General features: G+C 40.6%; 1 protein-coding gene across 4 annotated transcripts; it reads right to left on the bottom strand.

Moving 5' to 3' along the window:
- Positions 1 to 100: 100 nt before the first annotated feature.
- On the bottom strand, positions 101 to 15,092 carry kansl3 (KAT8 regulatory NSL complex subunit 3). Of its 4 annotated transcripts, XM_029440394.1 has the most exons (22): positions 15,042 to 15,092; positions 13,769 to 14,043; positions 13,468 to 13,638; positions 13,255 to 13,343; positions 12,344 to 12,531; positions 12,113 to 12,241; positions 11,875 to 11,991; positions 11,685 to 11,783; positions 11,117 to 11,188; positions 10,916 to 10,990; positions 10,613 to 10,770; positions 10,398 to 10,461; positions 10,071 to 10,259; positions 9,382 to 9,538; positions 8,959 to 9,036; positions 8,472 to 8,651; positions 4,497 to 4,584; positions 4,150 to 4,277; positions 3,703 to 3,800; positions 2,943 to 3,141; positions 1,864 to 1,979; positions 1,162 to 1,298 (listed from the first exon to the last, which is right to left on the bottom strand). In XM_029440394.1, the coding sequence occupies exons 1-22, from the start codon at positions 15,090 to 15,092 to the stop codon at positions 1,293 to 1,295; spliced, it is 2,727 nt and encodes a 908-aa protein (XP_029296254.1). In that variant the 3' UTR covers positions 1,162 to 1,292. The 4 variants fall into 4 exon arrangements, with proteins under 4 accessions (XP_029296251.1, XP_029296254.1, XP_029296252.1 ...); XM_029440392.1 differs by lacking the exons at positions 13,468 to 13,638; positions 13,769 to 14,043; positions 15,042 to 15,092 and having other exon boundaries at positions 1,864 to 1,982; positions 12,344 to 12,529; positions 13,252 to 13,325; XM_029440393.1 differs by lacking the exons at positions 13,468 to 13,638; positions 13,769 to 14,043; positions 15,042 to 15,092 and having other exon boundaries at positions 12,344 to 12,529; positions 13,252 to 13,325.
- Positions 15,093 to 16,251: the final 1,159 nt, after the last annotated feature.

Here is a 16,251-nt window from a genome sequence, read left to right as displayed (position 1 = left end):
TAAGACAGGATGTCAACTGAGATGAGTGGGCTGTATTTATGCTGTTGCTGTAAACACTGCAGTGTAACTATCATGCATGAGAGCATTATATTTTGAAAAAGAGGAGTTGCTCAGCGTGTTTAATACAAGTGTTGAACACACAGGACCAAATATTTAGATTAGCAAATAGGAAACAGTTCTTTAAAAAAAAAAAAAGTCCATATACAAGGAAGATGGGAAATATTGCCTTATACAACAGATTGGTGAAAACAAATGAAACAGATAAGGTTGATCATAAGGACATGGACATGCAGCTGTTTGCATCTGTACTGTAGCATCTGCAATCACATGATTATTACAAATACTGACATTTACTTAGCGATGAAGTTTAGTTCTTACTCTAACATATTTTCGGCCTATCATATGGTCAAGTTGTTTGTCATAGTGAAGGAAAACCGCTAAACAAAAAGCAATTCATATGATGAAATACTGTAATGATGTGAATATAATTACTGTGATAAATAATATGGAAGCCACAACTAACATTTTAGTTATTGCACAAATATGGAGATATTTAGAATGATCCAGTTGTGACATTAAAGAGCTCCACACACAAGATGACATTCCCGTTAATAATATCTGGCCTGTGATAAATGAGATGACAAAATTATTTTGACTTAAAGGAATACTTCGTCCCGAAAATGACGATTTATATATCAATTACTCACCCCAAGTTACTTTGAACTTTTCTTCACAGTTCTGCTGTTGTTAAACGCAGCCCCCCCCCCCATTTACTTCAATTCATCAAGACTTTTCTCCGTTTTTGGATTCTTCAAGAATTTCCACAGAATAACACAGGGCGAGTAATTAATATACAAATAATCATTGTAGGCGTGAAGCATTCCTTTAATATACACTCAGTTTAGTTGAGATGCAGGTGTCTAAGTCCAGGTAGGTTGCAGTTTATCTTCACAGGATATCATTTCCTCCCTTGAGGACACGTCACCATGTTTTGTACCTGGCTCTCAGAATGTTAAAGGTGTAAGAAGAGAGCACAGACTGTTGCACGGAGACCACCGAGTCAGCGCTCCTCATCTGCACATAAAGCAACGCAGCAGCTCAGCCTCAGCCAACAGCGGCTGCCAGGCGTTTTCCAACCATCTCGACAGGGGATCTCTCTGGAGGATGTGAGGCAGGTGTTGTGGGGTGGTGTGTGCATCGTTGCAGGGAGGGTACAGTCTCATCAGCACGCTGTGGCTCACAGATGCCTCTGGCACAGCACCAGCTTAGGTGCATCACCACTTGGAAACCTTTCACTGCTGTAAAAGGGCACAGTGGAATTAACTCACACTCCAGGAAAATATAACAATAAGCCTATTTATATTAAAGTCTTAAGGACAAAGAAATATTTGACATTTACTTCTTCGCCGTTAAGAGTGCACACAGTATATCTTCAGTAATAATGTGAGGAGATTCACATTATTGTGAGCATTTGATTACATTTAGTCCACATATAAACCTTCTGGGTATCATCATTTCAAACCGTAAGGGACCCTTTGCTTAAACTTAAAAACCTCAGTGTGTGCATCGACCATTTTGTGTTAACTTATTAAATGCCCATTAAGCTACAAAATACCATGTTAAATTGGGTAATAGTTATTAAATATTAAATAATATCCATAATACAATTAATTGTAATGGCATTGTGGTTGCTATGGCAGTGAAGATATTCCCACTCTAGCACAAAAGATAAATTGCTTTGGGTTGTATGGATGTTGGCAGCGTGAAAAGCAAACAAAAGGCAGATGTTGTATGAATCAACAAGCAGCAGCCAAATAAGTTGTGGCTATACCAGGAACCATGTGATGCTTAAATGAGACACACCTTAGGCTCAAGGGTGCGAGTCGGCGTCACAACCTCACAGGCTTGGCTGAGAGATCCCACTCTACTCGGCTGTGCTCCTCGCAGGGTCACCGTTATCGAAGTGGGGGCTTTCTGCCCTACTGACACACAAACAAAACTGCTCAGCACTAACGGCTACACATGCTAACCCCCAGAATACACTGGGTAAAAATGGAGCGTTTGATTTGGCAAACAACTTGTGATGGAAGTCATCAGAATGAGCGTTTTGCTTTGTGGACAGATTAGCAATTTAAAACAATAGCAGGTTGTTGGACAATGAACACAATGAGGTAAAAGCAAATTGGGGAGTTTTAGTGAGTGAAACTGACTGACCCTAAAAGAAAAAGAAAACAAAACAGGCGCAATGAAAACATGAGTTTGATTCCAGTCTTTATTGTAACATCAATTTGGGTAATGTCATGTGCTATTGTTATTGCTTTTCAACATGTCAGCATTCATACATATGGATATTATAAGCAGGTGATTTGTTGGAAGGGTTTACAAAATGTTACTACATGAAGAACACAAACACGAAATGACGGCTCCAACAAACAAATGTGACATACAAAGCATTCTGGACTTTTGGGTATTGTATTCAAGTTGGTCAACCATACCCACATTGGTTTTAACTTAATTCACAATTCTTCTGTAGCAAATGGTTTCATACATTTATATTTATTTCACATTTGCATCCATTTCTCCACAAACATTACGAGTCAACAATAAGCTGGAAACGTTTGACCTTATATTTTCCATATGGCTCTTTCTGAACATGAACACATGTCATACGGCACTGATCTGCCCTCCGATGCTGAGTATCTGCACACCTGACTCCGCAAACCTGATAAGAGTCAGGTTCTTCCAGGCAAACCATCTACACACACACACACACACACACACACACACACACACACACGTTGACAGAGCAGTCCTCTACGGTTCTCTACTGCGGCAATCCTCCCTGGCCTACAGACGTCCTGAACTAGTGTTTCCAAAACAAACGGATGAATGAACTCTGAGCATTCAACGTGGCCGTCGTGTTTTGGCAGTTCTAGACATACCAGCGGTCTGATTGGTGATGTGCGCCAAGCCAGGCAAGCTGCTGGCAAGTTTGGCCAGCCCGCCATTAGTGAGCAGCTGGTGGATAGAGGTGGTTTTAGCCACTCCTCCGGTAGTGACCACAGGCAACGCCCGGAGCAGAGTACTGCTGCTGGTACCGGCGGAGCTCAGGACCTGACCCTGGGGCTTGCCACAGACCGCCTGAGGGTGGAGGAGAAGACAAACAAATAGTTGAAGGTGTCATTACAACACACCGAGGATAAACTCCATCTTTTTCAATCATTAGTAAACTTTTGTAATGCATTGGCCTGTAGCTCCCATGAACGTTGCTACATTTTCGTTTTAATTGTTCTTTTTGTTTCTTTTCGTCTTCTTCTTCTTTGAAGAGTGACCGCTCAGGAGAAGAGGGGGGGAGAGCCGAGAGGGGAGCTAAGCTAGCACAGCTACGACATGAGGCTATTCCACTACCCTGTCAGACACTTATAATAACAATCTGAGCCTGTCAGTGCCAAACACAAACACTTTTAGTGGACATACATTACATTATATCACTTTTATCAAGAGCGACTTACAGTGAACTAACTACAGGGACAGTCCCCCATGAGCAACTCTGGGTTAAGTGCCTCGCTCGGGGGATTGTCAGTATAGTATAGCTAATTAGTTGTGACTGTACTTTAAACATTGGGAATGTACTTTACAGGCAAAACTTTCAATGTGGTCATTTAAAATGTTATGCAACGTAACCATGTAACCAAGAGGTACCTGGGTGCTGCCTGCTGTGGAGGGCAAGCTAGGAGCTTTGGTGACGATCTCCTGAAGACTGAAACTTAGGCCTTGTAGCAGACTGCTGGCGGAAGGCGCTGCACACAAACACAAAAACAGTGAATCAATGGAGCTGAAATGTGGGATAAATATTAACACAAACTTTAACAAACTGCTCCCACAGGCCTAAACTAGACCCACACCCACCCACACCCACACAGTATGAAAGTTGTGTCCAAAAGGTAGGGTTCAGGACAGTGACAGATGGCGCAAGAGGTAATCAATGATGAAGTTGTCCTCACACACTGTTCTCATCCAGTGTTCAAAACCTTAACGTCACTCTACAAAGTGGTTAGAACTGCACTGTATGTGGAGGTTACGGTGCTGAGATTAGCTGCACTGTTGAGAGTGTTAACAGGCGTGCAGGGCAGGACAGGACAGAGATACCTTGGGCAGTAGCCGGAGCTTGCACCTGGACTGCTGTGGAGGACCCTGATACCATGCAAGGGTGCACGCTGTTGAATGAGATGGAGCCTGACGACAGGGCACCAGATACCTCTGAGAGACTACCAGACCTGCAGTGACACACATAACCACCAATCTACTCAGGAGCTACCCCAGCAAGTGATGTTTGGCCATCACTCAGTTCCCAGACTACACCACTCATTAATCTCTCTGCACCAGACACACTTTTGTTCATAAGGGTGGGAGTGTGGGTGTGGGTGTGTGCACGATCAGGGGTTTAAGCGATTGGTACTGAATGTGCCTGTGTGTTGCCGGGCAGGCTATCTTACCGCTGGCCTGTGAGCAGTCCAGAGAGCTCCTTGGCTCCAGCGACAGTCTGTCCCACAGTCACTGTTAAGGGCTTCCCAGAGACACCAACTGCATGGAAAAATGATCACATCATAATAGTTGGTTATTTACAGGTACAATACTTTGTCGGGTCGTGAATCCCCCTGAGAAATGTTTTCTTATATACAGACAAAAAAGAAAAGAAAAAGCTAAACATTACATGTATTTATCTGTTGAATTAATTAATAATGCTGGTGAAGAAATAGAAAACCACCTTTTTACAAAGGGTTAACGTGGAAGAAGTTGAGCAGATTGGGGGCAAAATGGGGTAAAAGATGTGACAACAGTATCCGAGGAGCCTTAGTCCAGAGGGAATTGTAGCAGCTTTAATAAGAGACTCATCGTGGTGTCATGAGAAACGATAGATGTAAAGATCAACACAGTCAGAAGAAAAGAAAAGGAAGAGTTCAGTGTCATTGGCAGGACATGCAACAGTCAGGGGTTTGGGAGGTGAGAGATCTTGTGTTTGAAGATGTAAAGGAGCCTTTTGGAGTTACAGCTGAAACTATTCCATCAAGTTTCACATTTCAACCAAAAATGCCAAATATTTGCAGGTAGATTCTTACATTGTCTCCATCTGTGTATATCATACACAGCATACCAATATGCCACTTTTAACAACAGGATTTCATTCATTCCCACTGCAGGAGCACTGCAGGTATTATGAGTCAAATGTTTCTCATCTCAGGCTAAAATACAGAACAGAAACTAGTAAAACTGCCTCCTGTTGCAGCTAAAACCAAAACAGAAGCAGAAGCAGAATCTCATCTGTGTGACTGGATGAGCTGAGGAATTAAAAGTGTTTCAGGACACAAGATGTTATGAGGATTGATGGTATCCTGACCTCTAGGTGGCAGCATACACAAAACATTAACGAGAGCAGAGTGAGAGACAGGAAGCACTTGAGAGAGAAGACTGTTGTCAAGTTCACAGAAGTTAGTGCCAACACCTCTTTGCATATAGCCTACTAATTAAAATGAAGGGGTTGCAATAACCAGGGAAGTTTAAAGTGTTGTGAATTTGTTGAATTTTATCGGGACGGATATGATTATTTCAGCCGTTTTTAAAAGGTTTTTCTGGGGATTGAATGTCCAGATCTCCTTCTCCACAACTGATTGGCATTTCCATGTTTGAGGACTCACAGCAGAGTAGTGAAAGACAGGACAGAGCAAGGTCAGGAGGATGAAGTCCCAGACTTTTCAAGGAAAAAGGAGGCGACAGAAAGACAAGAGCAGGAGGAGAGACAGGGGAAGGATATGGAGACAACAGAGAATAGCAGAGAGCACTCCCTCCTAGATTCTGGCAGGAAAGTCTTATATTCTTACACATAAAAGTATGCATTAACTTCTATAGATACACCGTCACTTTAAACCAGAGGTGGAAGAAGTTATTATATTATTTACTCAAGTAAAAGTACCAATAGCACAATTTAAAAATACTCCATTACAAAGTCATGCATTTAAAGTCCTACTAAATAAACTACATTTAAGGAAGATAAAAGTACTTGTTTGCAGAATTTCAGCCATTTTGACTGATATAATGCATTATGATAAATGACATTGTTCACACTGATGCATCAATGTTTAGGCACTGTGGTTTAAAAACTATGTTATATTCAGTTAGATATTATCGTTCAGTAGCTCCCAACCTACACACTTTAGAAATATGTGTTATATGTTATGTATGAGTGTGACAAAGTGACAAATTAAGATTTCAAATATTAAATGTATTGTTTGGTCCAAACCACTGCTAAAATAATTATTTTTAGCAACACTAATATTATAGACAGACACGGGTCCTTTTTGACTCCTGTGTGTAAACCTGATGTAGTAATACAACAACTATTTTAGTTCATAATGATTCAAAATGATTTGTGGTCATCAAAAACAAGATATTTAATGAATACTTGGAATATTATATGATTAAATAAATTGATTTCCAAAAATATACAAAGAAACACTCAGCGATGCTTGAGATAACATAGGAAAGGAATACGGGTCCGTTTGGACCCATGCTGTACCTTACAAGGGTAGTGATACAAAAAAGAACTTTATTCAAAATGTAAGAAAGGAAAAATAAGAATAAGAATTTTTGATGATAAAAAACAAGTTAATTGAGGAATTCTGAATGATTAAAGTAATTTATTGCAAAGATATTTACAATTAAAACACACTCGGGTCTCTTTGGACGCATGCTGTGCATTAAAGGGTTAAAAAAACAGGCAAGTATGGAAGACTGGTTGGCCCATGACGGGTAAGATCCCCCTGCTAAACCTCGGGACAACCTAAGGCAGGCACAGCCACGAGTACTTGACCTGGTTGTCACTGTGAGCAGGTGCAGTGTGCGAGAACGCTGTGACTGTGTTTTTATACAACGTGCAAGAACACAGGACATGGTTTAATGGTTGATTGAAAAATAGCCTGAGAGGCAAATATAAGAATAAAAATATTAACGCAGATTAATCGCACGCCTGACTTTTGCTCCGACAGCACGGAGCACCGAGAGCCCTGGTGTAGATATGTTCCAAATGATTGAGACAAAACCAACACGTCAGTATTCCCCTCCTTTGCTAAGAACAGCCTGGAACACCCTGTTTTTTAATCTCAAGTATTTTAACTGTGGTCTCCTCGAGCTCCTCCTGAACCCCAAAAAAACCTCCAAGCATGTTGACACCAAACCATACCTCTGTGCTCGTTTAGCTTCTAGTCTAGCCTCTGAGCCGTGCCTCCCACTCCTCAGTTATCTAATGAATTACATGATCCTGTCTTTCTAATCTGCTGATAATAACCAAACTACTCCAAAGTTATTGTCAAGTTCACAGATGACACCGAAGTGAAAGACCTCATCAGCCACAACAACCAGATGGTCTGCAGAGAGAAACAAGCTGCTGCTGACCTGTGCAGAGAAAGAACTACAACACCCAGAATACCATGAAGAATCCTGCATCCTGATGATGATGATGATGATATGAATAAACAGCAAAAATAAAATGACTGTTTCATTGCATTAATCTTTATCATGCACATTATATTTTACTAGTTTCTTCATAACTGTGTCAAACTAATTCGACAGACATACTAAATGTAATTTACACATGATACGAGGGGTACTGAATAATGTGATGAGTAACTAACACCAAAGAAGAAGAATGAATAACAAACTACTCTACATACCTGGTTATCTAAAACTGTAAACCTTTAACACAGAAGCTCATAGAAGATGACAGGACAGAGGGTCTTCTGATAACTGAGGTTGTGAACCCCCCCAAAGAAATGTTTGCCTTTATACGAACAAAAAATAAAATAAAATGCTGAAAATGTGATATTTATGGAGGCTATTTAACTGTTATGCTCCACAATGTCAGTGGTATAATGCTGGTGGAGAAACACAAAATCCCCTTTAACATGAAAGAAGTTGACCTCTTAAGGGGTGGGGGGGACTTTACTCAAATACGAAAAAGGAGAGCTGATAACTACTGATTTTATCAATCCACAAGCAGTTTTTTAAAGAAAACAGAAAGAATAAAGTCATATGCAAACCAGTTGAAGGGTCACAGGGGCGCATTGTTGATCTCATGCTTTCAAAATATGGCTCTGACAGTTTAAAACATTTACAAGAATGGTGTGATGTATGTGGTTTCCCGGCAGGAGGGTCGTTAAGTACGGCACAGATACGGAAACTAGGCATGAATTCCAATGTTATTTTAAACTATTTTAATTCTGCTATTTTTATAATGGTACTTCAGACTCATTTATATCAACACTGTGATTATTGTACTGTAAATGCTCTTATTCTGTCTATTCTAGCACTTTGGGCTGCAATTCTTGTATGAAAGGTGCTATACACATAAAGCTTATTATTATTATTATTATGATTATTATATGCAAGGAATGAAGTGAAGACACCAGGGTTTGTACCTTCATGTGCAGCAGGGCTGATGGTGCCCCCTGCTGACTCGCTTTGGGAAACAATGGTGACCTTGATCTTGGCTCTCTTGGAGGCTTTGCTTGGCGTAGGACTAGGCGCCTGCCTCCTCTTGCCATGGGACCTCAGTTCATCTCTGTCCAGGCACTCCATCTGATCACTGGTCACTGGCACTGCACCACACAAACAAACAAAGACATTGACCAGACTGCTGAGGGGAATCATTGTATTCCTCTGTAACCTCTGTTAAATAGTACTGTCTGTCTGTAGTACAAACCTGCTTTGCAAAATGTTAAGCAATATAAAATGTACTATTCTCAGTTTAAGAAATGTAAAGTTCAAAGCATGACTTTGGGTGTTTAGTGAGAAGCCAGTGCAGCATTTCAGTGTGTGACATTCATATAAAATGAGGGCAATGGAAACAAGGAAAGAAGTGAAAAGACAAAGAGGAAAGAGAAAGGAAGAGGGAGAGACACTTACCAAAAATGCAAGGAGGGGTGCCAGGAGGAAGATTTTTCCTCACAAGCATGTTTTGTTTCATAAAAGCAGCAAACTGAGCTGGAATGAATTGGAAAAAAAGCCGGAAAAGAAAGTTGTAGGAAGAGAAGAGACAGAGGATGAGAGGAGAGTATTTCAGTCACGTTCTACCTTGCCCTAACAGATGATGCGATGTGATAATAATAATTTCATTTTCTTAGAATTTGCAATCATTTTCACGTCTCACATACCACCACACATGCTCAGCTTTTTGCAAAATTCAGCATAGGTTTGGGTGAAAGACTCATTGTAACATTATTACATAAACAACTGGGGCAAAGGTGAGAGTAGTGTACACACAGGTAACACGGATCATTGAGCATGTGTATGTGAGCGTGACAGAGTTGAGTGTGGTGGTGAACTAACCTTGAGCCTGCTTGTGAGTGAGTACTGTGCCAGAGCGCTGCATGTGTGTCTTGAGGAGCTGTGTGGCTGTGATCAGACTGGACTTCTGTGCTGGAGACAGACCAGACGTCTTGGGTTTGGGACTTGAAGTGGGACTGCTACAGACACTAGACAGATCCTGAGGAAACAGTGAAGAGGAGGAACACCTGATGAGTTAGGATTCATTTGTGTCAGTCATTCAAAAAGTAAACATATTGCTTATAATATTCATTAGAAACAATACTTTAATTGAAAATGGTTGCAGTATATTAGAAAACCTCCCAAATGCAGTCTAAAGAAATCTTGATAATAAATGAAAACAAAGAATATAGCACATATTCATTTTCTTAATTCTGTAATATTTGCGAGTATCATAAAAAATAGTGAGAAGATATTGAATTGAATTACTTTAAAAACACTACCGTTTGTCTTATTTTCAATATTTGTTAAATGACTAAGTCTAAAACGTTCCCAATTTTGTGGATACAAAGCAAAACAAGTGATCGTTAAACATGACGCAACTGTAATTAACTATTATTCTATTAAGATATACCAATTCTATTTTAATTATTTGTATCAGATGCAGAACTGGTGGTTTCTCTTAAGGCTAAACATAAGTGACACTTTTAACCCTTTGAAAATGTTGGTCAATGTAGCCTCTGTTAACTGACCTCTGAACCCGATGGTGAGATGGGAACTCTCAGTGCAGGGGAGGAAGGTCGCCCTCTCTCCATGTCAAAGGGAAGCTCCCGCCGAGGCCTTTTCTTCTTCTCTGTGTCCAGGTCCCTCATCTCCCCTGAGCCATGGCCGTGGCCTTCTGCCCGTGTGAGGACGCCCGACAAGAAGTCAGCGATCTCATCCTTCAGGTCAGTCATGAAAGAAGACAAATGTGTTAATTTAATAGCCGTGTTTTTGTTTTAAAAAAGGGTACTGCAGAGGATGAGCAACACCTCAGACACAACGGTGTAAATTGAACATTTAAAGGTACAAGGACCAACCTGAATGCAGCGGTCCACCATGGTCTGCGTCAGTCCCTCTGATTTCATCTTTGCTGAATTTATTCTGTGGAGGGTAACCATTTAGTGTTACTATTACTACTGGATTATATTAAAATCCTTATAGTCACATGGGAAAATATAATCTACCTAATGTAATATTATATGTTTTTGCTTCTTTTTTAAAATTATTTCTTGCTTCCGAGGTTGTGACTGACCTGAGGTTGTCGTCTGATCCTCCCACCACCACCATGCTGTTGTCCGCCCTCAGCTTCTCTCTGAGCTCCTCCATGCCTTCTATGCTACACTGCAGAGCATTCTGGCCAACCACAAACAACACTGGGGTCTTCATGTCCAGCAGCGGGTCATCCACATCCTGCAAACCAGTAGCACATTCACAAACTCATTAAAACTACTGACTTGAAGCCAAAGTTCATTTTTTTCTAAGTAGAAGCGATGAGACAATTAACATTAAAAAAGGAAAGATTACTATAATTGGAAGATAATGTCTTAGGTCTTACCCCTCTTGGCCCGTTGACTGTCAGCAGGGGGAAGCCGAGACACACCACAGCAGTCAGATACTCCATAAGGGATACCTGTAATTAGTCCGGATGTAATTAAGTAAGGAAGCTTTAAAGAAAAATAATGAATTGCATTTTTTCATGGATGAAAACGGTTTAGCATCACATTAGATCGCAATGATAAGTTCCAAGAAGTCTTACGTGACAAGCGATGAGAGCACCAGCGTTCCAGCCAACCAGAATAATGGGTTTGTGGGGGAAGTGACTGTGAACCTTGTGGTTAAAAAAAACAAAAACATAATTAATACAGCTGCAGACACATCCTGTAAAACAATCTAACACAACCAAAACAAAATCTGTATTCTTCAAGGTTGTATAGTTTCCCATTTTGCCTCCACAGACCAGATCGATGAAGTGTTAAAGACACAGCTGACGCTACATTTCTGCCAGATCTGGAGAGGACGCGAGGGAACCTGCTGCTCCACTCCGTCTAAACAATCCACCAAAATCTATTTCTGAAAACATTTGAGGCGAGGACTAGGTAATGCCACTGCTGAATCTTATTTCGTTTTTTAATTACATCGCCTAGTTTGACAGCTTGGTCCAATTTTTCGCAAAAGCCAGGCACGTCACACTGGATGGGCAAATTTGCATAGAGTTGACATTTTTCAACTTTATGTAAATACAAACCGGCTAAGTCAGAGAACAACATCACTATCACACTGCAACTACAGTTACATAAGTAGCAGATAAAAACAGAACATCCTACCTCCATGACCTTGGCTCTGACGGTGCCCAACATGTGTTCAAGGCACTGTGTGATGCCAATATTGGCTCCGCTGTTCACGTGACTGTGCACTGGAATGACCTGACAGACAAACTGTTATTATAGGCACTTTTCTGAGATTAATAGCTACCCAAATTCTTGGTAACACATATAACTAAGTAAGACTTTAGACCTTTCCCAAACAAGAAAGCTGCGACTGCCAGAATCTCATTCGCCGCGAGGTAGCGAGGGCAGGATTGGTTGGGCTCGATGGAGCAATTAGGATGAGTGGGGATCCAGGAAGCTTGCTCTGAAACATAAGAAATAAATGTATAAGAAAAACTGGTCTTTAATTGTTACAGATCAATAAGAACAAAGTTTTAAAAAATGTATAAAGAAGCTTTCTATTACAATGATTTTGCAAGTGTTACCGGTTTGTTTTGTGACAGGACTCCAACAGCAGGGTCCCAGGGTCGTTTCAGTAGCAGTGACAGGGCCTCTGCACTTGGAGCGCCAGTCTTTGCTGTTGTTAGCAACATTCTGTCAATCAGCAACGGCAACTTCCAAGACACAGAGAGGAATACTGATGAATCAAGAATCCCAGATCTTGAAAATACTGGTGCAGACATCTGACTGGAAATATGCACTACATACACACATACCTTGCTTTTGAGAGTCTGCAGCACATCCAGGTAAGCAGCAAGCATAGCGAGGCTTAAGGATTCAATCATGGTAGTGTGTAACCACTGCGTCAGTTTGGTGTCCCAGCTCACACTGGCTAATGCATGCCGCACCTTCCTGGCACAGTTGTCCACAGCTATCCTCCGCAAGATTGGCTCATTGGAAGCCTAAAGGGAAACAAGACACACACACACACACACACACACACGATGACGCTTTAGCTTAACTTTAGAAATGTGGAACTCAATATAACTGGGCAGGTGCTTTTCAAATGTTGACACATACTGGAGTCCATATGCTCATTTAAAAAGGTAACAATAACTATGCATAAAAAATGCAGACCATAACATTTATTTGGCCCAATATTAAAGTAGTGTGTAGTCACTTTTTTATTATATCGTTATTCATTTAATACCAAACCCTGTGTTTAGACATTAAAATCTGTGCTTTTAGTGTTCAAAACGTACAGTCCTGGTTTGCAAGATATCTTCCCTGGCAATACGGATATGTTTACTCCCAACAGAGAACACTGTTTTGCAACAGCCTTTGAGAAATGGTTGCATTGATTTGTCGGGTGTATAACGGATGAATATCATTCACGTCCATATAAGACAATCCGATAAAGCAGTGACGTAAACTGTATAAACTATAGAGTCCAATCACTCATCGATGCACAATATATTTGGTTCAACAGTGCCTATGTTATCAAACAAGTGGGAAAGCATACACACTGTTGCAAATATAGACTAAGCATTGCCTGTGCACAAACTGATGATTTCAGAGAACAATAACAGTTTTGATCCAGCTCTTACAAATGGTGCTGAATTTACACAATGTCTTAAATGTAAAGATCTTGAGAATAGAATTAGATAAAATGAGCACAACTTACAGGTTTCATTGGCCAGGCGGGCTAGTCTTTCAGCTTGTAGAGCTTTAAGGACTTTGTTGAACAGTTTGTTCTGGACCACTGACCATCCAGTCCTGAAACAGAATAATGATACAATCAAAACGATGCACTGAGATACTTCCAATGATAACTTTTGGATAAACACAAGTGTCAAGCAGATAATAAATGAACAGTAGATTGCTCTATATGTTTAATTACTTGTTAACATGTTCCTCCCAGTCATCGGGGGGTGGAGGGCTCTCAGCAACCGTGCGAGCAAACAGAACATGTCGCTCACACTCCTTCATCACACTAAGAGCTTTCTGATTGTCATACAGAGGAACAGGTATCGGTGTGATGGTCTCTACATCCAACACAGACTCAGAGTCTCTGCAGACAACGAAAAGAATAGCAAGGCAGAAAAACAGTTTAGTGATTGATTTTATTTTACTGGAGGTAAGAAACAGAATGGGAAGCTGATATCTAGTTACAGATTATGACAAGGATCTTTTTGACTCACAACAAGGCTTCAGGCTGGCGACGAGGGGTAACAAACAGCGTCCTTGTAGGCCGGGCGCTGCTGGCATCCGGGTGGGCATTCCATGGCTTGGCATAACTGTGGTCCAGAAATACCAAGTCCAGCTCTCTTTCATGAGCTGACAGCTGGAAAAGCAAGGATGTGCCCATCTTTCGTGCCGATAGCTGGAAGTCTTTATCCCCACCACGATGCATCCTCTTCCTGGGCCCCAAAGGGCCCCGGGAAGAGCTCAACAACTTGTGTGGATTCAGACCAAACTGGCAAAGAGGAGCCAAAATGTATTATTTGAGATGAGAAAACGACAAGAAAATCTTTGTTTTTCCTTCCACCAAGGAACTTAACATTATAAAAAGGGGCACTCCACTGACTTTACACATGAAGATCAGTTTACCGGTCATACACAGCCTGTGAAAACACATGTATGAAATAAATGTAATATTGCAAGTCCCCTAACTTTATGGAAGTGACATATTAAATCATATCAGCACTCCTTTAGAAATAGGCCTATACGATGCAGCAATTGTGATGTTAAACATAATTTAAGAGCTGAAACTAATAGGGGAACAATAACTATAATCGATTAATCATTTACCTAACAGTTTAACTAAAAATAACTGTGTCAAGCCTCTTAAATGTGAATATATGCTGGTTTCAAAACAACAACAACAACCTCTACAATAGTAAATCGCATATCTTTGAGTTTTGGCCTGTTGATCAAAACAACAATTTTATGTAACCATGTAATCTGGTAAAGTGGTGGACATAATTCACTATTTCGTGGAATGGTATAAACTAAACAACTAATAGAGGAAATAACTAAGATTAACTGATAATGGGAAATATTCGTTAGTTAAAGCCCACATGAAGGTGCTTTGTCCACGGTGAGCATCACTGGGTATTGTCTTATATAATATCATTGAACTGTGTTGAGTTGCACATAACTTCTAAACCATTAAAAACGTCTTTAAATACGCTAATTTACGTGGGTGTTTGCTTAATATGTATCATTAATGTTAATGCTGTGTAAAGGAACTGACGACTGGGCTGGCCTGGGATGCTAACGTTAGCATAGCAGGCTAAAGGCTACCCAAATGGCGCTATCGCTGTTCTGCTGCTCACCTTTTCGCTTTATTACTCCATGTTGCTGAGACGGTTTAAACTCTTCTTTTGAGCCAAACTAAACCAAATACGCACGTATTTCTTTGTTAATCCTAGAGGTTTTATAAAACATAAATATGTAGTACGTACGACGTACAAGCCTCACTTCCTTTTGTTGTGTGATTTGTTGCCATGTGGCGTTCCACATCCCTCATTTTCAGGTCACTTAAAGCAAGAGGGACAGTCAGCGCTTAATTTTAAGAAAACTGGCAACCCAGTTTGTGGCGCGTCAGTGAGTGACGCAAAACGTGGACAGGGTTATAGCGGATTCTGGATCAGTTTACTACGCCAAAATAAAATGCAGTGGTTTTCGATTCTTTGCCAAAGACTGTGCTACAGCTTCTTAGATGTTCAGAAACCGAAGTTTAAATGATCGATGCATTTAATAGTACTATTTCCTTGCAGAAGTTGACATTACGAAGAACAAATGTTCAAATAAATACTTTGCATACAGTCATACCTGTCAACATTGGAATTTCAAAATAAGGGACATTTTCTGGCGGACTCTGCCCATACCTTAACAGCTCTGAGCCAGCCAGCCCCAACCCATATAATGTAAATGTAAACACATAAGGGACGGGTTCAGGAATTACATGTTTATTTAAAGTATGTATTACTTGTACAGACATGTTTATAAGATGTATGTATTTTACTTGCATATATACATTTTATTCAGTGTGGGAGTCCCTAGCATCTGCAAGGGACTTGTTGTAAACATAGGTTTGCAGACTTTGCCTGCCTCAAGGTCAGCTGAAGGCTACATTATTTTTGGCGCAAACCATTGACATCTTTCCCTCAGCTTTGGTCACTTGTTTTACCTCGGAAACAGTTCTTGTCACAAATGAAGTCATTGACAGTATGTGTTGTGCCTCTTGGGCGTGCTTGAAAATCGAAAATCTGAATGGCACACTTTACAAAAAGCACGAGTTTGCCCGACTCTGCTTTTTATTAAATAAGGGAAGGTCTCCTCCCATTTGCCTAGTTACTTGCATAAAGTTTTAACTTGTTTGGCAGGTTAAACCGCGTCTCCATCTATCTCCTGTTCACTGTGACTCTCATCCATATGCTTCCTTCTTCTTCTTCTTCTTCTTCTTCTTCTTCTTCTTCTTCTTCTTCTTCTTCTTCTTCTTCTTCTTCTCTTCTTCTTCTTCTTCTATGTTATTGTTCCTTTTTTCTTCTTCTGTGTGTTTACTTGCGGATAACGTTTTTCAACTAAAGTTAAACATAATACTGCCACCTGCTTTGTCCGGAGGACACTTTACCACTGTACGCATTTTTTTAATTAGGCCTTTTTTTTATTGAAAGGT

This window comes from Cottoperca gobio, chromosome 9, assembly GCF_900634415.1.
Source record: "Cottoperca gobio chromosome 9, fCotGob3.1, whole genome shotgun sequence".
Lineage (NCBI taxonomy): Eukaryota > Metazoa > Chordata > Actinopteri > Perciformes > Bovichtidae > Cottoperca > Cottoperca gobio.
This window is presented reverse-complemented; position numbering and strand designations above follow the sequence as displayed.

What these genes read in the sequence shown, in the direction of transcription:
- kansl3 (XM_029440394.1), bottom strand. Translation starts at nt 15,092, where the DNA reads ATGTGGAACGCCACATGGCAACAAATCACACAACAAAAGGAAGTGAGG. An exon ending in AGCTTTCTTGTTTGGGAAAG is followed by an intron (nt 11,784 to 11,874) that starts GTCTAAAGTCTT and finishes TTTGTCTGTCAG; the next exon opens with GTCATTCCAGTGCACAGTCA. An exon ending in CACCCCTCCTTGCATTTTTG is followed by an intron (nt 8,652 to 8,958) that starts GTAAGTGTCTCT and finishes TGTGTGGTGCAG; the next exon opens with TGCCAGTGACCAGTGATCAG.